The 17,678-nt window shown below is 46.1% G+C and overlaps 1 protein-coding gene across 2 annotated transcripts in view; it reads right to left on the reverse strand.

The window, feature by feature from the left end:
- LOC309356432 (uncharacterized protein) overlaps positions 1-17,392 on the reverse strand; it is a 34,209-nt gene extending 16,817 nt beyond the window's left edge. Inside the window, exons 1-12 of one of the 2 annotated variants that reach the window (XM_081887863.1) lie at positions 17,241-17,392; positions 16,300-16,448; positions 15,008-15,131; positions 14,146-14,239; positions 13,156-13,306; positions 8,040-8,202; positions 6,985-7,110; positions 5,104-5,166; positions 3,704-3,826; positions 2,826-2,981; positions 2,075-2,128; positions 1,154-1,368 (exon numbers count right to left, since the gene is read on the reverse strand). In XM_081887863.1, the coding sequence (XP_081743989.1) occupies positions 1,154-1,368; positions 2,075-2,128; positions 2,826-2,981; positions 3,704-3,826; positions 5,104-5,166; positions 6,985-7,110; positions 8,040-8,202; positions 13,156-13,306; positions 14,146-14,239; positions 15,008-15,131; positions 16,300-16,396 (1,366 nt within the window). In that variant the 5' untranslated portion in view covers positions 16,397-16,448; positions 17,241-17,392. Of the gene's footprint in view, positions 1-1,153; positions 1,369-2,074; positions 2,129-2,825; positions 2,982-3,703; positions 3,827-5,103; positions 5,167-6,984; positions 7,111-8,039; positions 8,203-11,330; positions 12,423-13,155; positions 13,307-14,145; positions 14,240-15,007; positions 15,132-16,299; positions 16,449-17,240 lie in introns of those variants that run through there. The other variant, XM_081887864.1, reaches the window with a different exon arrangement.
- Positions 17,393-17,678: the final 286 nt, after the last annotated feature.

Genomic DNA, 17,678 nt, shown 5'->3' on the forward strand with positions numbered 1-17,678 from the left:
TTATACTAGATGATCACAGAATCATAGTTATAGAAAGAATTGGGGTTGGCTTTTGAAGCCCAACTCCCCAACAAGGGACTCAGTGTCCCCTAAGTCCATTATTAATCAGAGCTTAATGGATGGAGGCAGGATCCAGTGAAGGGAAGGCAGATCTTTATTTTCCTTTATTTGCAACAGAAGTCCCCCACCCAGCCTTCGGTACAAGGTAAGGAGTGGTCTAAACCACACAGCCTAGGGCTTGCCGATCAGAAGGTTGGCAGTTCAAATCCCCGAGACAGGGCGAGCTACCATTGTTCGGTCCCAGCTCCTGCCCACCTAGCAGTTCAAAAGCACGTCAAAGTGCAAGTAGATAAATAGGTACTGCTCCGGTGGGAAGGTAAATGGCAATTCTGCTCTGGTTTGCCAGAAGCGCTAGCCACATGACTCGGAAACTGCCTGCAGACAAACGCCGGCTCCCTCAGCCTTTAGAGCAAGATGAGCGCCGCAACCCCAGATTCGTTTGTGACTGGACCTAACGGTCAGGGGTACCTTTACCTTTAAGGACCCAGAACAAAGGTGAGTAACAGTTTTTAAAGACTTTAGAGGTAAATACCCACTCACATCTCCATAAAACACAAAAGGCTGTTTGCCCTGGCTCAACCTCTCCTACACTGAAAAACCACCACCACCCTAAAACAAGCCCACAATTCATTAGATGGACTGGACCCTCATCCTCCCATCTCTTCTGGGCAGAGGAAGGATGCAAAAAGCTTCTGTAAGAGAAATTGTGGCAGTAGCTGGTATAGGTGCTTTTCCCAGTAATGCAAGTGAGAGGCTGGTGGGGCGCTATTTGGTAGTCCTGTCTACTTTTCTGCTCTTTTTACGTGTATCAGACATTTTGAGTTATCTCCCTTGCCCCCAAGAAACAGAAGAAGAAGAAGAAGAAGAAGAAGAAGAAGAAGAAGAAGAAGAAGAAGAAGAAGAAGAAGAAGAAGAGTACCCCACCCATCTGACTGGTTTGCCTCAGCCATTCTGGGTGGCTTCCAGCATATATAAAAGCATAATAAAAGGTGATCACCGGCTCAAAAACATTGGCCACCCCTCATGAACAACACTCAGCGCGATGCTCCATAGACAGCCAGCAGAAGCAATAACGAGATCGAAGGATACTTGCCCGCTGGACCCCACAGCACAGAGCCCTCCATGTCATTTCCAAAGGGAACCTGTCCTGATCGGAACATCTTCAGGTAGACCTCGAATTGGAGCAGGGAAAGGCGGCAGGCCGCACAGCAGCTTCTGGGGTAGACGATGAACAGTGCCTGTGCAGCGCCTGCAAAATCTCCACTTTTGCACAGGTAGAAGGGGACCTTGTCCTGCCACTTCTGCAACCTAGAAGTTGGGCAAATGAGAGGCAGCAAATACTAAAGGGCAAACTGATTGAAGCAAAACGCACACATAGAGAGGGATCCAGTGGCATATGAACAATATTTATTGTTGCATTAAGGGGAAAAGTCACAGCCAAACAACAGAGCATCTGCCTGGTGTGCAGAAAATCCCAGGTTCAATCCCTGATGCCATCTCCAGGAAGGGCTGAGAGAGACTCCTGCCTGAAACCTTGGAGAGCCACTGCCAGGCAGTGTAGACAACACTGAGTTAGATGGAGCAACAGTCTGACTCAGTACAAAGCAGCTTCCTACATTCCTTTAAGACTACAGTCCACCTAAAGAGGTGTCCTAAACTGCTAGGTGGAAATATGTAACCGTAAAGAAAAAGGAAATGTAAGCAGCCAAGAGCCTTTCAAATTAGCGAAGGGTCCATTTTGCACACCCTATTCTGTTTCAGTAGAGGGTGTCAGTGGGCAATGTCCCAGCCCTATATTCACCAGGCCTGGAAACGCTTGGGACTCACTAAAACCTGATCTCCTCACTTCCTAATTCAGTAAAGACAGGGCCACTATTGTTTATTGAGAGCCCCAAGCTACGATTCCCCTGGGTTTTAAAGATTTTAGGTGTGCAAGCTTTAAACAAAATCCCGCCAGTAAACAGATTAAAATAAGCCCTCCACGGAAAGTTGTGAGCAATTTCACATCGCTTACCACTTGGAATCATTGCATTTCACCACCTTCAAATAACGGATCAGCTCCTTGTATCTAGGGAAGAATGAAAGGCGTTAGGACAAGAATGGAGGGCAATGATCCGTGGACCCAGTGATGAAGGCTCCCTAAGTGGTTGCAAGAGACTACTCCAAAGGGCATGTTTTTATAATCACTGGAAATATTGCTAGCACTTATGGTTACAGTACTAAATATTCAATCCGAGAGCAAATTTCCACTCACAACAAGCTTTATTGCTATGGATGATTTAGCAAGAGCCACCAAAATCAGGCAAGTTTATGGCAAACACCTTTGAGACAAGACCCTGCAGAAACTGGAAACAAGCAGATGGTACGTACAGGTAACCGGGGAGGGTGATATCCATCAAGGGAAAGGGCCGTGGCTCAGTGATAGAGCAATTGCTTTGCATGCAGAGGATCCCGAGCTCAATCCCCAACAACATATTCAGGTTGGAATGGGACTGGCCCCTTTACTGCACCGCAATCTTCAGATGAAGGGTGGTATACAAATTTTAACAAAACAAACCATGGAGAGCCACTGACAGCCAGTGCAGGCAATATTCAGCTATATGGATCAAGGGTCTAACTTAGTGCAAGGCAATTTGCTAGGTTCTTTAACTGCCTGTGATCTTTTCTCAGGGGGATCTGAACAACTGTAGTTGGAGATCAAACGCTGGGCTAGTCTTGCTTTTTGGAGTTATTCCTTATGCTCCCGCTGTTCCATAGGTACTTACTGCCTGCAGCCTTCCATCCTTTCAATTCGTGCCTCTACTACAGCAACTGTTTCACAAAGGCATTCTTTCTTCCCTTTCAGTGTCCGTTGGCCAGTAACATTTTGTCCTTTTAAGACGGAGATCAGCAAACAGTGATCCCAGGGAGCGAAATTCAGGCTGAAATGAAAACGAGGCTTAGGATCAAATTATAGAGAGCAGTGTGCCAGGAATCTTGTCACCCTTGCTTCAAGTCACAGGCTAACTGCCGTGAGTGTGCAATGGCAGCTAATACTGCGGCAATGAGGGTGTGGGGGGTTTTTTGGGGGGGGAGCTTTCTTCATAGACTTGCACTGGCTTCTAATGTGATATTGAGCCAAGTTCAAGGTGTTATGTTTAGTATAAAAAGTTCTTAATAGCTTAGGAGCTATTTACCTGCAAGATTGCCTTACCCATATATGCCCACTCAACTGCTTCGATCTGCAGAACTGGCACTATTTACTGGTGCCACAAAATACTTGTTCCTACACTTTGGAAGCCCCTGCCTGTTGACATCAGGCAAGTGCCATCTCTGTGCTCTTTTAGCACCTGCTAAAAACATTTTTATTCAGGCAAGCCTACCCAAATATGATGAATGCTGACATGTGTTTTAAACTGTTTTTAGCTTATCACTGATTTTTTAAAAAAATAAAAAATGTTTTAAACAGCTGTTTTAAACTGTTTTTATTGATAGTGTTACTATTTTATTCTTTTTGTACAGCGCTTTGAGGTTTGTCTGGCTTTTTCCAATCATGCGGTATATACTTTTTGTGAAATAAATAAATATGCATGGTGGGAAACCAAAAATCTCGAGAATATATTCCTTTCAGATCCAAACACACAGTTCAAGCAAGGAAGCATACCTATTTGAGAAGATATGGCAGTGAACCGGGAAAGGAATGGAGTGGTAAAACCCGGTGAGCTTGTTGTACAAAGGCTTCGGAAAGTCATTCAGCACCAGCAATCTCTGAAGTTGTCTTGTAATCCTGAAAGATAATGACTAATTAGAACAATAGAAGCACCTTTGAAGCAGCTGTCCCTAGTCTGTTGCCCTTCAGAAGTTTTGGACAACTCCCACCAGCCCCTATCCAGCCCAGCAGCTCTCCAGAATTTCAGATTGGGCTCTTTCCTGGAGATTGAATCTGGAATATTCTGTATGCAAGGCAGATGCTCTACCAAGACCGAAATAAAGGGACAGCCTGCAAACTCTCTTAGTATCAGCTAGCGTAGCAGGATGACCCAACATCAGCTGCTGTGGGGCCACTGACTTTGGAAAGATTTCTAGGCACGACAGCTTTCCAGAATTCCTTTTCCGTACAGCAGGAAAACTCAGTGATAAAGGGGACTGGCTGCACACCAGACATCCATTCACACACACACAAACACAACACGTGCGAAACCAGCTCATGGCTAGTGCCTGGGATATGTCTGCAGCTAACACATTTATTTAAATTTATCCTAAGGGGTGCTGAGAGGGCATGAGCTGGCTCTCCCACTATTTTTCTGCAGAAGGGGATCTCTGCCACAGGAGATCCTTTCCAAATGTGGGACTAACCATCGTACCCCAACCTATTTTTTTTGCACCAGAAAGCGTCTACACCTAAACAGACCACTGGGATGAAGATCTTACATTCTGAATAATTCTATTCAGTAACGACAAGAGTAGCTTTATGCAGTGAAATGCCCTATACACTGTTTCAAAGTCCCTGGAAGGTAGAATCGCTTAAAATAAGGATAGGTGAAAGTGATGATTAATTTAAAAGCAAGAAAAAAAGGGAACAGGTTTCCCCAAAAGGGGTTCGTGTCTGTTCTTCATTAACCTTTGCTACTATTCCATTTGGTGTTAAGAAAGTGAATGGAAAAGACAAGCTGGGGGAGATTACATGAGGCATCACATATTTCAATGCCCTCATTAATGAGACACCAGGGAGTAAGGAAAGAGATAATTACCACCACCACCCCCAAAATTGTAGAGATTAAAGCAAAGCCAAGGTCAATTGTGGCAATGCTTTTATTCTATAGAGTTGTGAAAAGTTTGAGATGCATTTAATTCTGTTCCCCACCCCTCCTTGATTCCTTCTAACATCTACTCATTTCCCCCCAACCTGGATGGCCTCCAGTTGTTTGGGACAGCAACACTCTTCAGCCTTGACCACTGCCTGTGCTGGCTGGAGCTGATGGGAGTTGCAGGGCCCCAGGTTGGGGGATGGGGTATTTAGAGCTTTTTGCAGCAGCCAGGCACTAAGTACCCTGATTGCCTTACCTGGACATTAGACAAGGCACAGCCTGGCTCAGCGACACCAAGTGACCAACATTTCGCGCAAAGCTGACAAAGAAAGGAAGACAGGAACACCAAGCTCCATTACTCAGTTTTTGCCAGCATTTCTGTAAAATGGGTATTTTCCTTTGAAAAAGTTTGGTTCTTAGCTTTGCCCAAGAGCAGAGCTGGCCCCAGCCCTTCCCAACATGTCTCTGTCCTCTGCAGAGTTTTCCCTCCATAGAGTTTAAACTAATACAACGAAACATCTAAAAAATAAAAGTGGCAATTAAAATACAATTTAAAAATCAGCATTAATAGTAAATGCTGTGTGTGAGATCTCCTATCTTCAACCACTTGAATGAAGCTCACAGACTAGTTTGCAAATCTCCCCCTAAAGAAACCCAAGGGAGCAGCGTCACCTATCCATTTCCACCTCTTCAGCCAACAATCTTCAACGTACTGTACTTTTCGGACCATAACATGCAGTTTCCCCCCCCCTAAAAGATAAAGGGAAATGTGTGTGCGTGTTATGGAGCGAATGCAGGCGGGAGGAGCCGCTCTTGCTGGCTTTTCGGCAGCCTCTCCTCTCCTCCTCCGTTGCTGGGAGGGAAGCTGGCAACAGCTGAGCGCCCCGTGTCTGCCTGCTTGCCGGCTTGCCTACTCTATGGCTTTTCGGCAGCCTCTCCTCTCCTCCTCCGTCGCTGGGAGGGAAGCCGGCAACAGCTGAGCGCATTCAGATTCTCAGTGTCTGCCTGCTCTATGGCTCTCCCTTACACACATGTAAGCAGCTCTGCTTTCTTTACAATGAACCGGAAGGAGGGACAAAGAGGGCATCCCTTTCCGTCCATCCCCCAGCACCTCACCGGTAAATTCAAACAAAGCGGCTTACAAGGCTCGTGTCCCTGTGTCTCCTCCTCTTTTTGCTCCCGTTCAAGGCAAGGCAGCTGCACAAATGTGAGTTCCCCCTCTCTCTTCCCTCCCTCCCTCCCTTCCTCTTCCAACTTCAAACAATATTGGGGGGCAGCCAGGTAAGCCCCACCTCACATACCACAATGGGGGGTGGGGGATGACTCCCTCAAATATTTAATGGGGGGTGAAGGCACCTAGGCTCATAGGAGTTGGCTGCTTTGCCTAAGACAAATGTGAGCTCTCCCTCCCTCTTCCAACTTCAATAAAATATTGGGGGGGGGCAGGTACAGGTAAGCCCCATCTCACAGACTGCAATGATCTCAAGACAAAGTGCATGCACACTGGTACCTTATATGAATGGCAATGCCCATTGGCATGGGGGGGAGGATGACTCCCTCAAATATTAATGGGGGGGAGGCACCTAGGCCTATAGGAGTTGGCTGCTTTGCCTAGGAGAAATGTGAGCTCCCCCCCCTTCCTTCATCACTGTATTGGAGATACCATACATTACTGACAGTTCCTTCATCATTTTCTAGCAGAAAACTGTACCAGTATTTTCTTGCAGAAAACCTCCCCTGTTCTGATAAGGATGATAAAACAGAGAAGACTAGCATATAAGATTCCTTTTAAACTAGAGGTAGTAAAATATGCTAAGGAGCCTGGAAACAGAGCAGCAGAGAGACATTTTGGGCCACGTCCAACAGAAAGAATGATAAGAGATTGGAGGAAACAGGAGGATCAGCTGCAAAAAGCAGATAAAAATAAGCACACTTTTCGTGGACATGTTGCAAAGTGGCCACAGTTGGACATTTGATTCAGAATATTTTTTTTCTTGTTTTCCTCCTCTAAAAACTACGTGCGTGTTATGGTCAGGTGCGTGTTATAGAGCGAAAAATACGGTATGTTAAGGCAAGAGTTGCAATAGCAGTGAGATACAAGCAAGGCTCGCCAGGCAAATCTGCCTGGGTTACTTACGGAGTGAGGTCCTTGTGGAGTGCAATTTCCCTGGTTGCTCCCATAAGCATGATGACCTCTGTTTTGGGTCTCTCTTTCTCAGCCAGATTTAGAAAGGCTGTTACGAGTTCAGAAACAGAAGCATAACTAGAAAAATGAAACCCAAAAGCTTCTGAGTCGCAGATGGAGCAGGTTTTTGCAACATTCATCACTTGATCATGGAGATGTGGGGGGGGGGGGGAGACTATTACCATTGGAAACCTTAAGTTGACAAATCAACACACTTTACGGGTGAATGCAGGCAAATCTGCCTGTAGACTAGGCCTAAGCAATTTATCCATACATCGTCCAGGAACGGCCCAAGGTGACCCAGTGAGTTTCATGACTGAATGGGGATTTGAGCCCTGATCTCCCAGGTCCTAGTCTGACACTCTAACCACCACTGGCGGAGGAAGAAGAGTGCGGGGGGAGCGCACCACCCCCGGCAGCGCAATCCCAGTAGTGTGCCATCGCAGCTGCCCCCACCCACCCACCCAGGCTGGGCACCACACCCCTGCAGGCAATGCGCCCCACCCCCAGGACGCATGCCAGCCCCACCCCCGCCTGCTCTCCACCCCCAGTTCCAGAGCATGAAGCTCTGCCACTGCTAACCACTGCACCACACTGCCTTCCTAGAGTACTTCTGCTTTGGGGCAGCTACATAAATTAAGTAGGTAAACAAACAGGTCAAAATGTCAGAGAAGGATTTGAAATATTTTCCTTGAGGCTGGAATTTGTTTTATTCTGGAATGTTTTATTGGATATTTTAATGTGCTGTAAACCACTTTGAGATTCTTTTTCTTTGAAATATAAAGCAGGACAGAAATGAATGATAATAATAAATTTCATTGCTTAAAAAAAGAAAGGCGCCTAGACAATCCGTTGTACCAACCGTAACCTAGGTTTAAGGTGCCATTAGGTGATCAGCTTACATATCTTGAGTTTCTAACACTGCTGTAGGGCAACAGCCTTAATATCCACAACAGACACGAAGGTATACGTTTGTAAACATGTATTGACGGTGTTTCCTACATTACCTGTGCACAGTATACAGAGGGTAGGAGCTGCATTTTTCACACTGCCCAGGGCGCAAATTCCGATGGCAAAGGCATTTGGGGAAGTCTGGAGCAATTCTATTTCCAGACAGATACTTGTTATATTCCACAGAAACATCATGCACGAATTTCTGCAGGAGTACCCCTACGGCAGAGAATTGGGGTGGGGGTGGCACAAAACAAAAATGCTTATTTCTTCCCAATACATGCTGTGTCACTCAGAAGGAGGCGGATATCCCACACTGTTCTCCTGTGCTTCTGGCAATGCTATATTGATAGGACCCACCCGACTCTTGCAATTGTAATTTGTTTTAAACCACTTTAAACTCTTGTGACCTGCCCTGGGAATCTTTTGGGAGGAGGAGCAATCAAATGCAATTAACATTAAATAAAAATTAGATTAAAATAACACAGGAGTGGTTTACCTGCAGTCCTTTTAGGCATTGCTGCACTCCAGCTCCCATTATCCTTGACCACTGGCCATGCTAGCTGGGGATAGTGGGAACCTTGGGAGTCCAGCAAAATCTGGGGGGGCCACAGGTGACCCACCCTTGAGATAGAGATCCCAGGTTAAGGAACCTGCTGCTACCCACCCACTGTGTGAGTCTCAGAGTCTCACACAGCAATTCCCAAAATGTGGGGCACAAGAAATATTTTTTAAACTCCTATTTGCTTCCACATTCACCCACAAAGTATGCCCACTGTGTCTCTGAATGTTCTGGCCTATTGTGAACCCCGAAACAAAGAAGTAACTTGGGAATTACAGGGCAGATCTTTACCTTAGGATTACTACACCCTCTTCATAAATGCACAAAATGGTCCTTGATGGAGAAAGCCTGCAGTTCAGAGACAGACCTCAACGATGTTGACACAAACGCAGTGGCTGAAATGACTCATTCATAAGCGCCCCGAGAACTACATGCAAGCTCCAAATTGGGAGCGTGTGGACAGGGGTCAGGCTGATCAGTGATGCTCCCTCGAGGATCCTCTTGATGTGCAGATGAGTGTTGATCTGATGACAACCTGGTTGCAACAATATCAAGGCGAGGAGGCACCTCATGCCCATGCACATTGCTGGCCTGAGTGCAAGGTCCAGAGCCTCTTAGAGTGAATGCAGTCACACTTCTAACGCCCGCTGACCTGTCTCCTCTGCCGCTGCTCTTGGACCAGTGCAGAAAATGCTCCCTGCAAAGACTCATGTATTCCAAATAGTAAAAGGGTGACGAGTGTGTTCTGGATGAGTAGTCTAATTTTGCAAGGGTCACCTGCTCAGGTGCCAGCCAGCTAATCAGAGCCACTCTGGTTTCAGATAAAACGAGGTTGCTTGCAACAGCGGAATTCTGAATGGAGGCAGAAACCAAGGACCTCAAGCTTAAAAAAACCAAAAACAGAACAAAATCAAAACCACAGCCTCCATGGCCAAAAAAGGACTACCAATCTCACTGTTGCTTGTGCAACCTGGATTTCTTCTTTTGGTAGAATCCTGGCTAGGATTGGCATAAATATGTACTTTATAGCAGGCCAGAGGCCAAGATTGGTGTCTTCTATGCCATGCAATAAGCGTGACATGAAAGTGAAAACACTGAGGTTACAAAGTAGTTCAAACCTTCATGTCAGACTCTTGAACGCAGAGACTGACAGGCTTTACTCTTCTGGGTCTCAGGAAATCTGCTGTCTGATTTCAAAGAACCCTTGACGTGTTCCACCAAGAGCTATTGCAGATGGTGCCCTGCACACACCAGGGCAACTTCCCCTTGAGGTTGGAGGGCTCTTGATATCACACTGCCTCCAACATCTTTCACCACCATGTTATTAGTCTTGACAAGCCTGTAATCTTGATGGACCAGGCTGGAGAAGGATTGCAGGTCCAAGCCTACAGCTCTGCGTTCCAGCCAGTTTATGCTGTGAAGGGCCTCTGCCAGAGAACAGGATCCCGGGAATACTTGTCCCCAAGACTGTGCTTTCCCATCCAACTGTCATCATCATCACCACCCCCCATTGAGGTTTTGCAGCCTGAGACATCAGAGGAAAGATTTCCTCCCACTGCTGTGAACTGAAATAGCAACAGGAGCCACTGAAATGGGTGCATGTAAAATCTGGTTCATTCGACAACCATGGTGCAGGATATAATGAAGCATAACAGGCCAGGTTTATGGGGGAAATAATAATGATATTTTCTGACCTTTCGGAACAGATACTGGTGAAATCCTGCCTCAACGTCTGTTTCCTCTCAGCTGACTAATGGCAGCGTCAGTCTAAGTACTTAATGGACTGGGAAGGCTGGAGAGGGTTCAATTTTAAAATCCCTGGAACTGGAAGGTGTTGATAGCCTGCTTAGCCCAGAGATGCCTGCTCACAAGACGACCTGGCCAAGGTGGGGGTACTCATATATCCTTTGAAGGCACAAGGAGACCACCACTGAGACCATGAGTTTTGAGAATTATCCAGGGGGAGGGGAGGGGAACACCAGGACAAAGGGAAACAGGGGATACTGCTAATGCTTATTCTGGTAACAGAAGTGGACAAATTTCTTACATGGTTCTGTTATCAGAACATGGAGAGGTTTCAGTCAAGTCGACGGAACCTGGGAAATCTCCAAGACAAAGGGTTTCCCCTGTCGAAACTGGGTCTCCATTCTAAACCTGATATACTTCAAGTCCACTATAGTTTGCCACACACTTCTTCAACACTGCAAAGATGACAGAACCCCCTAGTTTCTCTCCCCCGGGGAATGAACTCAGTTGCATGGATGTCAAGGAGATGGCAGGTCACTGTTTTAAGGGAGATTTTTGAAGCCGGAGATGGCTGGAATGTATCTCTGGGTATGATTGGAAAATTATTTGGTGTTTATTGTCCTCAATACAAAGATTCTTTGCTCACCTTTCCCACATGGGAGAAAACAGCTGAGGCTGACCTCCCACTGCAGGAGAGGTGGCATCAAAACCACTGTCCATTTCTCCTAGAGGTGTGGGACAAACTCCCCCAGGAGGATGCTGAGCCTTGCCCTTTAGTTTGAATCCTAGACCCAGACCAGAAGGGCTTGCCCGATTTGAACTCTTCAGTACAGGACAGAACTGTGTTAGAATGAGAGGAGGAGGAGGAAGCACCCCTGCAAGGTTGCCTTGACTCCTGCTTCTTTTGAACTGAAGGCACGGCTGTTGCTTTTGGTTTTCCTCAATACATCTTTCGGCAACTCTTCATCAAAGAGGTGGATGTCACTGAAAAATGTCCCCAAAAGCCAAGTCCACTGAAGAATGCACCACCCAGAGATACCTGTGTGCCACAACTGCATCCGCGATGGCCCTGGACAAACACTGAACGGCATCCCAAGTTGCATCCACAATCAAAGCAGCTGCTTTGTATTGTCAACCGAGAGAACTTTTAAGAGTAGCGCTTTGCAATTCTTCATCAGCCAATCATGCAGCCAAACCAAGGAAGTCCGAGCCATAATGGAGGCAGCCATGGCCGCTCGAAGGGCCAATGCCTTTGATTTGTGGGCCTTACAGAAAGCTTTGTCAGATGAGCCATGAAATCGGTCTTGAAGGGTCATCTTTCCATCCCGATGAACAATGGCACCTGGGAGAAGCACCCCCTGCTGGAATGTTTACCAGGGGCACCTTCAACATCTCCATAAATGCTGGTGGGCTGCTGCGGAGGCACTGGAACTGGATCCTGAAGGTCTAAGGTGGAAAGTACTCTGTCCAAAAGAGGTTCATAGTCATTGGGATTGAAAAGCTTAGAGGTCTAAAGGACTTTGGTCCGAATGTCCTCCCTCCGCTCCCTTCTCCAAATTGCCTGCAGGCTTACAACTATTCCTCTTGTCTTTTCCCAGAATTTTATGGCAATGTCTGGTGTCCCTTTGCTCAGCAACCTTCCCGAATGCGTCAGTTGCCTTCCTCTTAGCCCTTTCGTGGTTTCTGGGTGAGGATTCTGAAGAGGGCTCAGAAGAAGAATGCCATCTGCTTGACCTCGTGCCATTTGCTGACCTATGGCGCACGCGACCCACTGCAGCCTTCAGCTGCTCGATCACTCCCATCACTGGCTGTTTAATGCTTTGGTAGAGATCCTGAGCGATGCCTGGGGCCAGAACTGAGGCAGAGGATGCCGTGGAAGTGAGAACACGGTGAGCGGCAGATGCATTAGAGGCTTGGGAGGACCAAGACGCAGAAGTGCTGGGAAATGCATTATATTCAGCCTCCCTGCCCCTAATGCGGGATGTGCTTGCCCCCTGGTGGTCATGGCGGGTGGGAGTGCTGGCCTCATACCCAGAGGACGGTGTTCCATAGTTCGGGCGGTAATAAGTATAAAAAAGCTCAGCAATTTCCTGCATTGCGTTGTTCCGTAAGGGCCCTTGTTCGACAGAAGCTGTGAAGTGAGTGGAAGAAGACACTTGGAAATAGAGCACAGCAACCAGAAAAAGGATCCACGATAGATGGCGATGCTATTCAGAGAGCTGAGAGAGGTACACAAGGAAGGAACCGAGAAGGAGCCTCTTCAACCAGCAACGGTCTACAAATCTAGTATGACAGCAACGGTCTACAAATCTAGTATGACCCTGCCTGTCCCAGGCAGCAGGTGGACATAAGCCATTATCTGGATGTCTCCATCCCATAGGCAGAGAAGTTCCTCAGCTATTCAAAATCTGGCGATCCCTGCTCTATATAATGGTATACGGCCCCACGAGGAAATCATTGTTTGTTCATCTTCAGATTTTCTGAATTGAGACATTTCTCTTTCGTCAATCAAGCCTGGGGGAACTACAGCTCCAAACAACCCTGGCAACCAAGGCCATTGGCAAGAGATGTTGGGAGTTGCTGTTCAGCAACATTCACAGAGCCAAAGGCATTAAGTAACTGAGAAGACATAAAACATCTTTACAACTCGCTTTTTAACCGTGGAGGGCATCTCCCCCCCCTTCTGCAAATGCTGTGATGTTGGGCCTTTGGATCTGGTCACTGCCCAGGTGGAGAACACCTGGGAATCTTACCTACACTTTCTTGTGGTCCTTGCGAGGAGGATGGGGTAGAAATGTAATCAACAAACTGCCCCTATTCTTAACACAAGAAATTCTTGGTGGCACTGATGCGCCTCCACTCACCCCCGCGCTGGATATCGGCATCTATTTCTGAGAGCTCCAAGTTGAACTGAGAGAGACTGCCAGTGAGAGCAGAATTCCACTGATCCTTCCAGAATTTGCTTTTGTTGTGTGCATTGCAATGGCAAAACGAAGGCGTCACCCAATCTTTACACTGGAGGAAGGAAAAGGAGAAAGGAAGGTTGGACTTGATCAAATCCACAATATCTGTAGGTTCTTGCAAATGGTTCCCACTCTGAAGGCCCCTACCATTTCCTCATCATATTAAAGAACGACATAAGCGGAGACAGGAAACTGCAGAGAATGGAACAGTATTCGATAAAGTTTCCTTGGGAGAATAATGTAAGTGCTACCCTGCTGAGAAAAAAGCAAAAGCCAGCATCCACTTCCAGAAGCAACCATAGAGATGCCCCTGGATATTGACATCCAGAACAGAAGGAAGTTGCTCTTGTCTCTTGTGTTTGCCTCTAACTTTTAATACTCGGCAACTCTTTAGATCAGGGGAAGAGAGCCTGTGGCGTTCCAATGTTGTGGGACTTCAACAACCATCAACCCAGCCCACATGACCAATGGTCAGGGATGGCCAAAGCTGTGGTCCAGCAACATCCAAAGGGCCAAATGTTAGCCCTGCTTTAGATGGAGCCAACAGAAGGCTCTCCCCCCCCCACCCCCAAACCTAATTGTGACACAGGGGCATTTTCAGGGTGTGATAGGCAAGTCACAGCTGGAGGGGGGAATTAACCACTATCAGTGTGTAACACGTACACACTGAAACTGTCCACCCGCACTGCAATTAGGCTTGAAAATATCTTCTATCAGCTGGAATAGAAGGCTGCTTTCAAGCCCAGTTTCAGCAGCAAGGGGGCAGGATCCTGTGGGCACCAGGAAGGAGTCTGCAGGTACATCGGAACCTGTGGTGTCACCCAACCACTCTAGCGAGACAAAGGTCTCGCTGCAGAAATAGGAGTCCCGCATCCCAAAAGCCCTCCTTACCTCTGCAGCAACCTTATCACAAATGTAGCAGTAGCACTCGCTGCATGTCTCTGCGTTTCTCCCAAGGGGGCAAGATGTTTCACATTCCCCTTGCCTAAAAGCAGACAAGAAACAACTCCAAGTTGTGATAGCAGATCATAAAAGAGTTTCAATGCACTGCACATAACAACTTCTGTTATGTCCCTCGTTATAAAATGTCCCTATGAGATGGATGGGGAATCTTTTTTCAGGTCGAAGCCTGCATTTCCTCATGGCTTCTGGGGGCTGCGTGCCATTGGTGGCAGGGGCCATAGGCAAAAGTGACTCTTTGCAATAGATTCTGGCCCCACAAAAGTAAAAACAATTCTACACACACAATCACTCACCCACACTTCCAGTTAAGCAAGACTTTGAAACAGGCAAAAGCACTCAAGGAGAGCATGGAGAAGTGGGACTAAGAAAGGCCCACGGGACTGGCCATGGGGCCATTTTCAGTTGAATTCTGCTCCATGGGCCAGAGATATATGGAGAACTACGTCTGGCCTCTGTGCTACAGGAGCTATTTGAAGGAGGGGCATAATGTATGCTTGGGAGGCAAGAACTCTCAGTCTTCTGGACTAAGTGCAGGGACCTTTGAGCCTCCAGATGTTGCTAGACTACAATTCCCATCACCCCAGACAACTGGTCATACTTACTTAGGCCGACAGGATATGTTGTCCAGCAACTTTTGAAGCACCAAAAATCCCCCATCCCCTCTTCTCGGCTGTAAATATTGCCACTAGATCTGTACCAATGCAACTGTGCTTAAGCACAATGTGCGTGTTTTTTCCCCAGTGAAAGGTGTGGAATTCCCTTTTGTTCTCCTCTGTGGCATGATACATACTCAAAGGGGTGGGTCGGGCAGTCGTATCTCGCATGGGGCATCACTTTTGCTCTCTTGCAGAAAGTAACTATCACCTCCTCATCCACAGCTTCTTCTGTATTCTCCCTTTTCAAGGGAATCTCTTCTGTAAAAGGAAAAAATACTGAATACCATTTCACTGCAATTCTAGAAAGACATTGTCCAGACCTCAGGCTTTAAAAGAAAAAGGAGAGCGCATTGAGAGTCAGGGCAAATTCATAAACCACAGTTATAAAACAGGCTGATCAAAAAAAAAAAAAGACTGATTCATTCACTGGAAATAATATTAACAGTAGTAGTACTGGTTGCAATATAATCTGTAGAAGTGCCATTGTTTTAAGACATCTTCATTTTGGTATTTAGCATAAAAATGTATAAATTACTTTCGTCTTCCAGATTGTTGTTTCTATGCTTTATCCTTTATTGTTTCTTTGGGTTGCTTGAATATATATATATTTTGTACATCAACAAAGAATGTCAGGACTAAATTTCAATAAGAATCACTTTATATTTAAAAGACATATTCCTTTGCAGCTGTTTAGCTTTTCACCAGTGGCCCCAATTGTAAAATAGTAACGATTCATTAACAAAGATCAGGTGACAAATATCAAATATGTAATCACTCTTAGACCTGTTATGATTGTTAGCTCTTATTACCTGTGTTCTTCTGAGGATCTGATTTTGTGCTTTTTATATAATTTGTACTTTCTCTAGTGGTTGGTAATAAATATTTGATTATTTGACAGTTAATTTTTGCAACAGCTAAGAGCTAGATGGTGCCCAAAATATTTCAGAAAACAACACAGACTTGTAGTTAGTTAGTTAGTTAGTTAGTTAGTTAGTTACCTACTTGCTTGGGGGATTTAAGAATCCTTTACAGGTACAATCCACTAGTCTACACTGACCCTACCTTCATAGTGTTTTATACAGCTTTGCAAATAAGACCACAAATGCTCCTGGTGTGTTTTGTTTCCCTTTTCAAGTTCTTGATGGTACAAGAAAAGAAAAGTAACAATAAGGCAAAAATCACAAATTCTTTCCAAATAGTCCAAATCTTCCTGGCCTGCCACAAGCACCTAGATATGGGGCTTTTAGAAAACAGTTTGTTTTTTAAATGAACACTCACTTTCTTATTCTGCTTCTTTTTATCCCATGCACTGTACTCTATAGCAATACAAAGAACAAGAAGCCCACCCACAGTTCAAAAGGACAAAACGAGAAACTTTCCAGAGACTCTACTGAGAGAATTATATTTATATATAAAAAGCAGTTACCTGCATCATCAGCCAACAAAATACAACTCCCCAAGGAATTCTCAGCTTCATCTTCATCAATCCAGATGACACTTCCCTCTTCTTCCAGGGACTCCATGACTGTTGAAGGGTAACTCCCAAAGCGTGCAACTTGTCAAGGCTGGCAAAGGCTAGAAAGAGGAAAGGGGGGGGAGAGGGCATTTGCCATTGATGCCTCTACAATGAAAACGACCTGCCCATTTTTAACCTGCTTCAATCATCATGTGCTCTAACTCAGCAGTAGCACATCTGCTTTGCATGCAGAAAGTTCCATGTTCAGTCCTTTGCATCACCAGCCAGGGTTGGGGGGGCGGGACTCCTGCCTAAAACCCTGGAGAGCCATCGCTAGTCAGTGTAGACAATATTGAGCTAGATGGACAAATGGTCCAGCTCAGTATAAGGCATGTTCCTAACATGCATGGGGGGAAATGGAAACTCAGGGAAGGCATGACTTCAACATTTTTTTAAAATAGTCCTTTTTATTGAGCTTTACATTGCACATTTAAATCCAAACATTAAAGATCATCACCATCATTTATTATTGTATTTTATGAATTATTGTATTTTACTATTTTGCTGGAAGCCACCCAAAGTTTATTACTATTATTATTATGTACTTAGGATTCCCTGAATCCTTAGAGTCCCCTCCACCCTTGCATGGTTACCATTTTCAATCTTTTTCAACTCCGTCACATATTTTCTCTACTTTTCTTAAATAATCCATTTTCACCTTAGTTTTTAGTATATTACAAGCGTTGCTGACTTCACCAACAATTAAAGTGACCCCAAACTTTACACTGGAGCGCCCCCACCCAACTTTGCCATGATGCAACTGCCCCCAACCCTTCACCCCAGCCGTTTTCGCGCCCCAATCACCACCGGACGAAAGACCTTGCCATGCTCCCAACCCTCTTCCCCCTCACCTTGTGCCTCGAACTCTGACTCGGCAGCACCCCAAACCCCCGTGAAGCAATTCAGTCTCATCAAACACGCGCACACCACATTTCGCTGCTGTTCCGCAAACTGGGTGAGTCTTCAACTCCCTCCCATTAGCTTATTCCTTCCTACTGCCACCTCCTTTCTGCACATCCCAAAAACTACCGCAGGCCGGGCTAGAACTGCAAGACAAAACAAGCCACCAACACACAGCAACAAGCCTCGCTCTCGCCCACCTGCAGCCGCCGCCTCCGCCCGCTTCGATTCCCGCGCCCAGCCTTTCAATTGGCGTCACTTCCGGCCCACCCAGCGACAACCTCCGTCTCCAGGATTTAAGCCTGGGAAAGACACACAGAGATAAGAATTGTAGAGCGGTACATCTCGCCACTTGGAGACGGTATTTCCGGGTGTGTTTTAAGAACCCC

The sequence above is a fragment of the Podarcis melisellensis genome (assembly GCF_964234715.1).
Source record: "Podarcis melisellensis genome assembly, chromosome: 14".
Taxonomy (NCBI): domain Eukaryota; kingdom Metazoa; phylum Chordata; class Lepidosauria; order Squamata; family Lacertidae; genus Podarcis; species Podarcis melisellensis.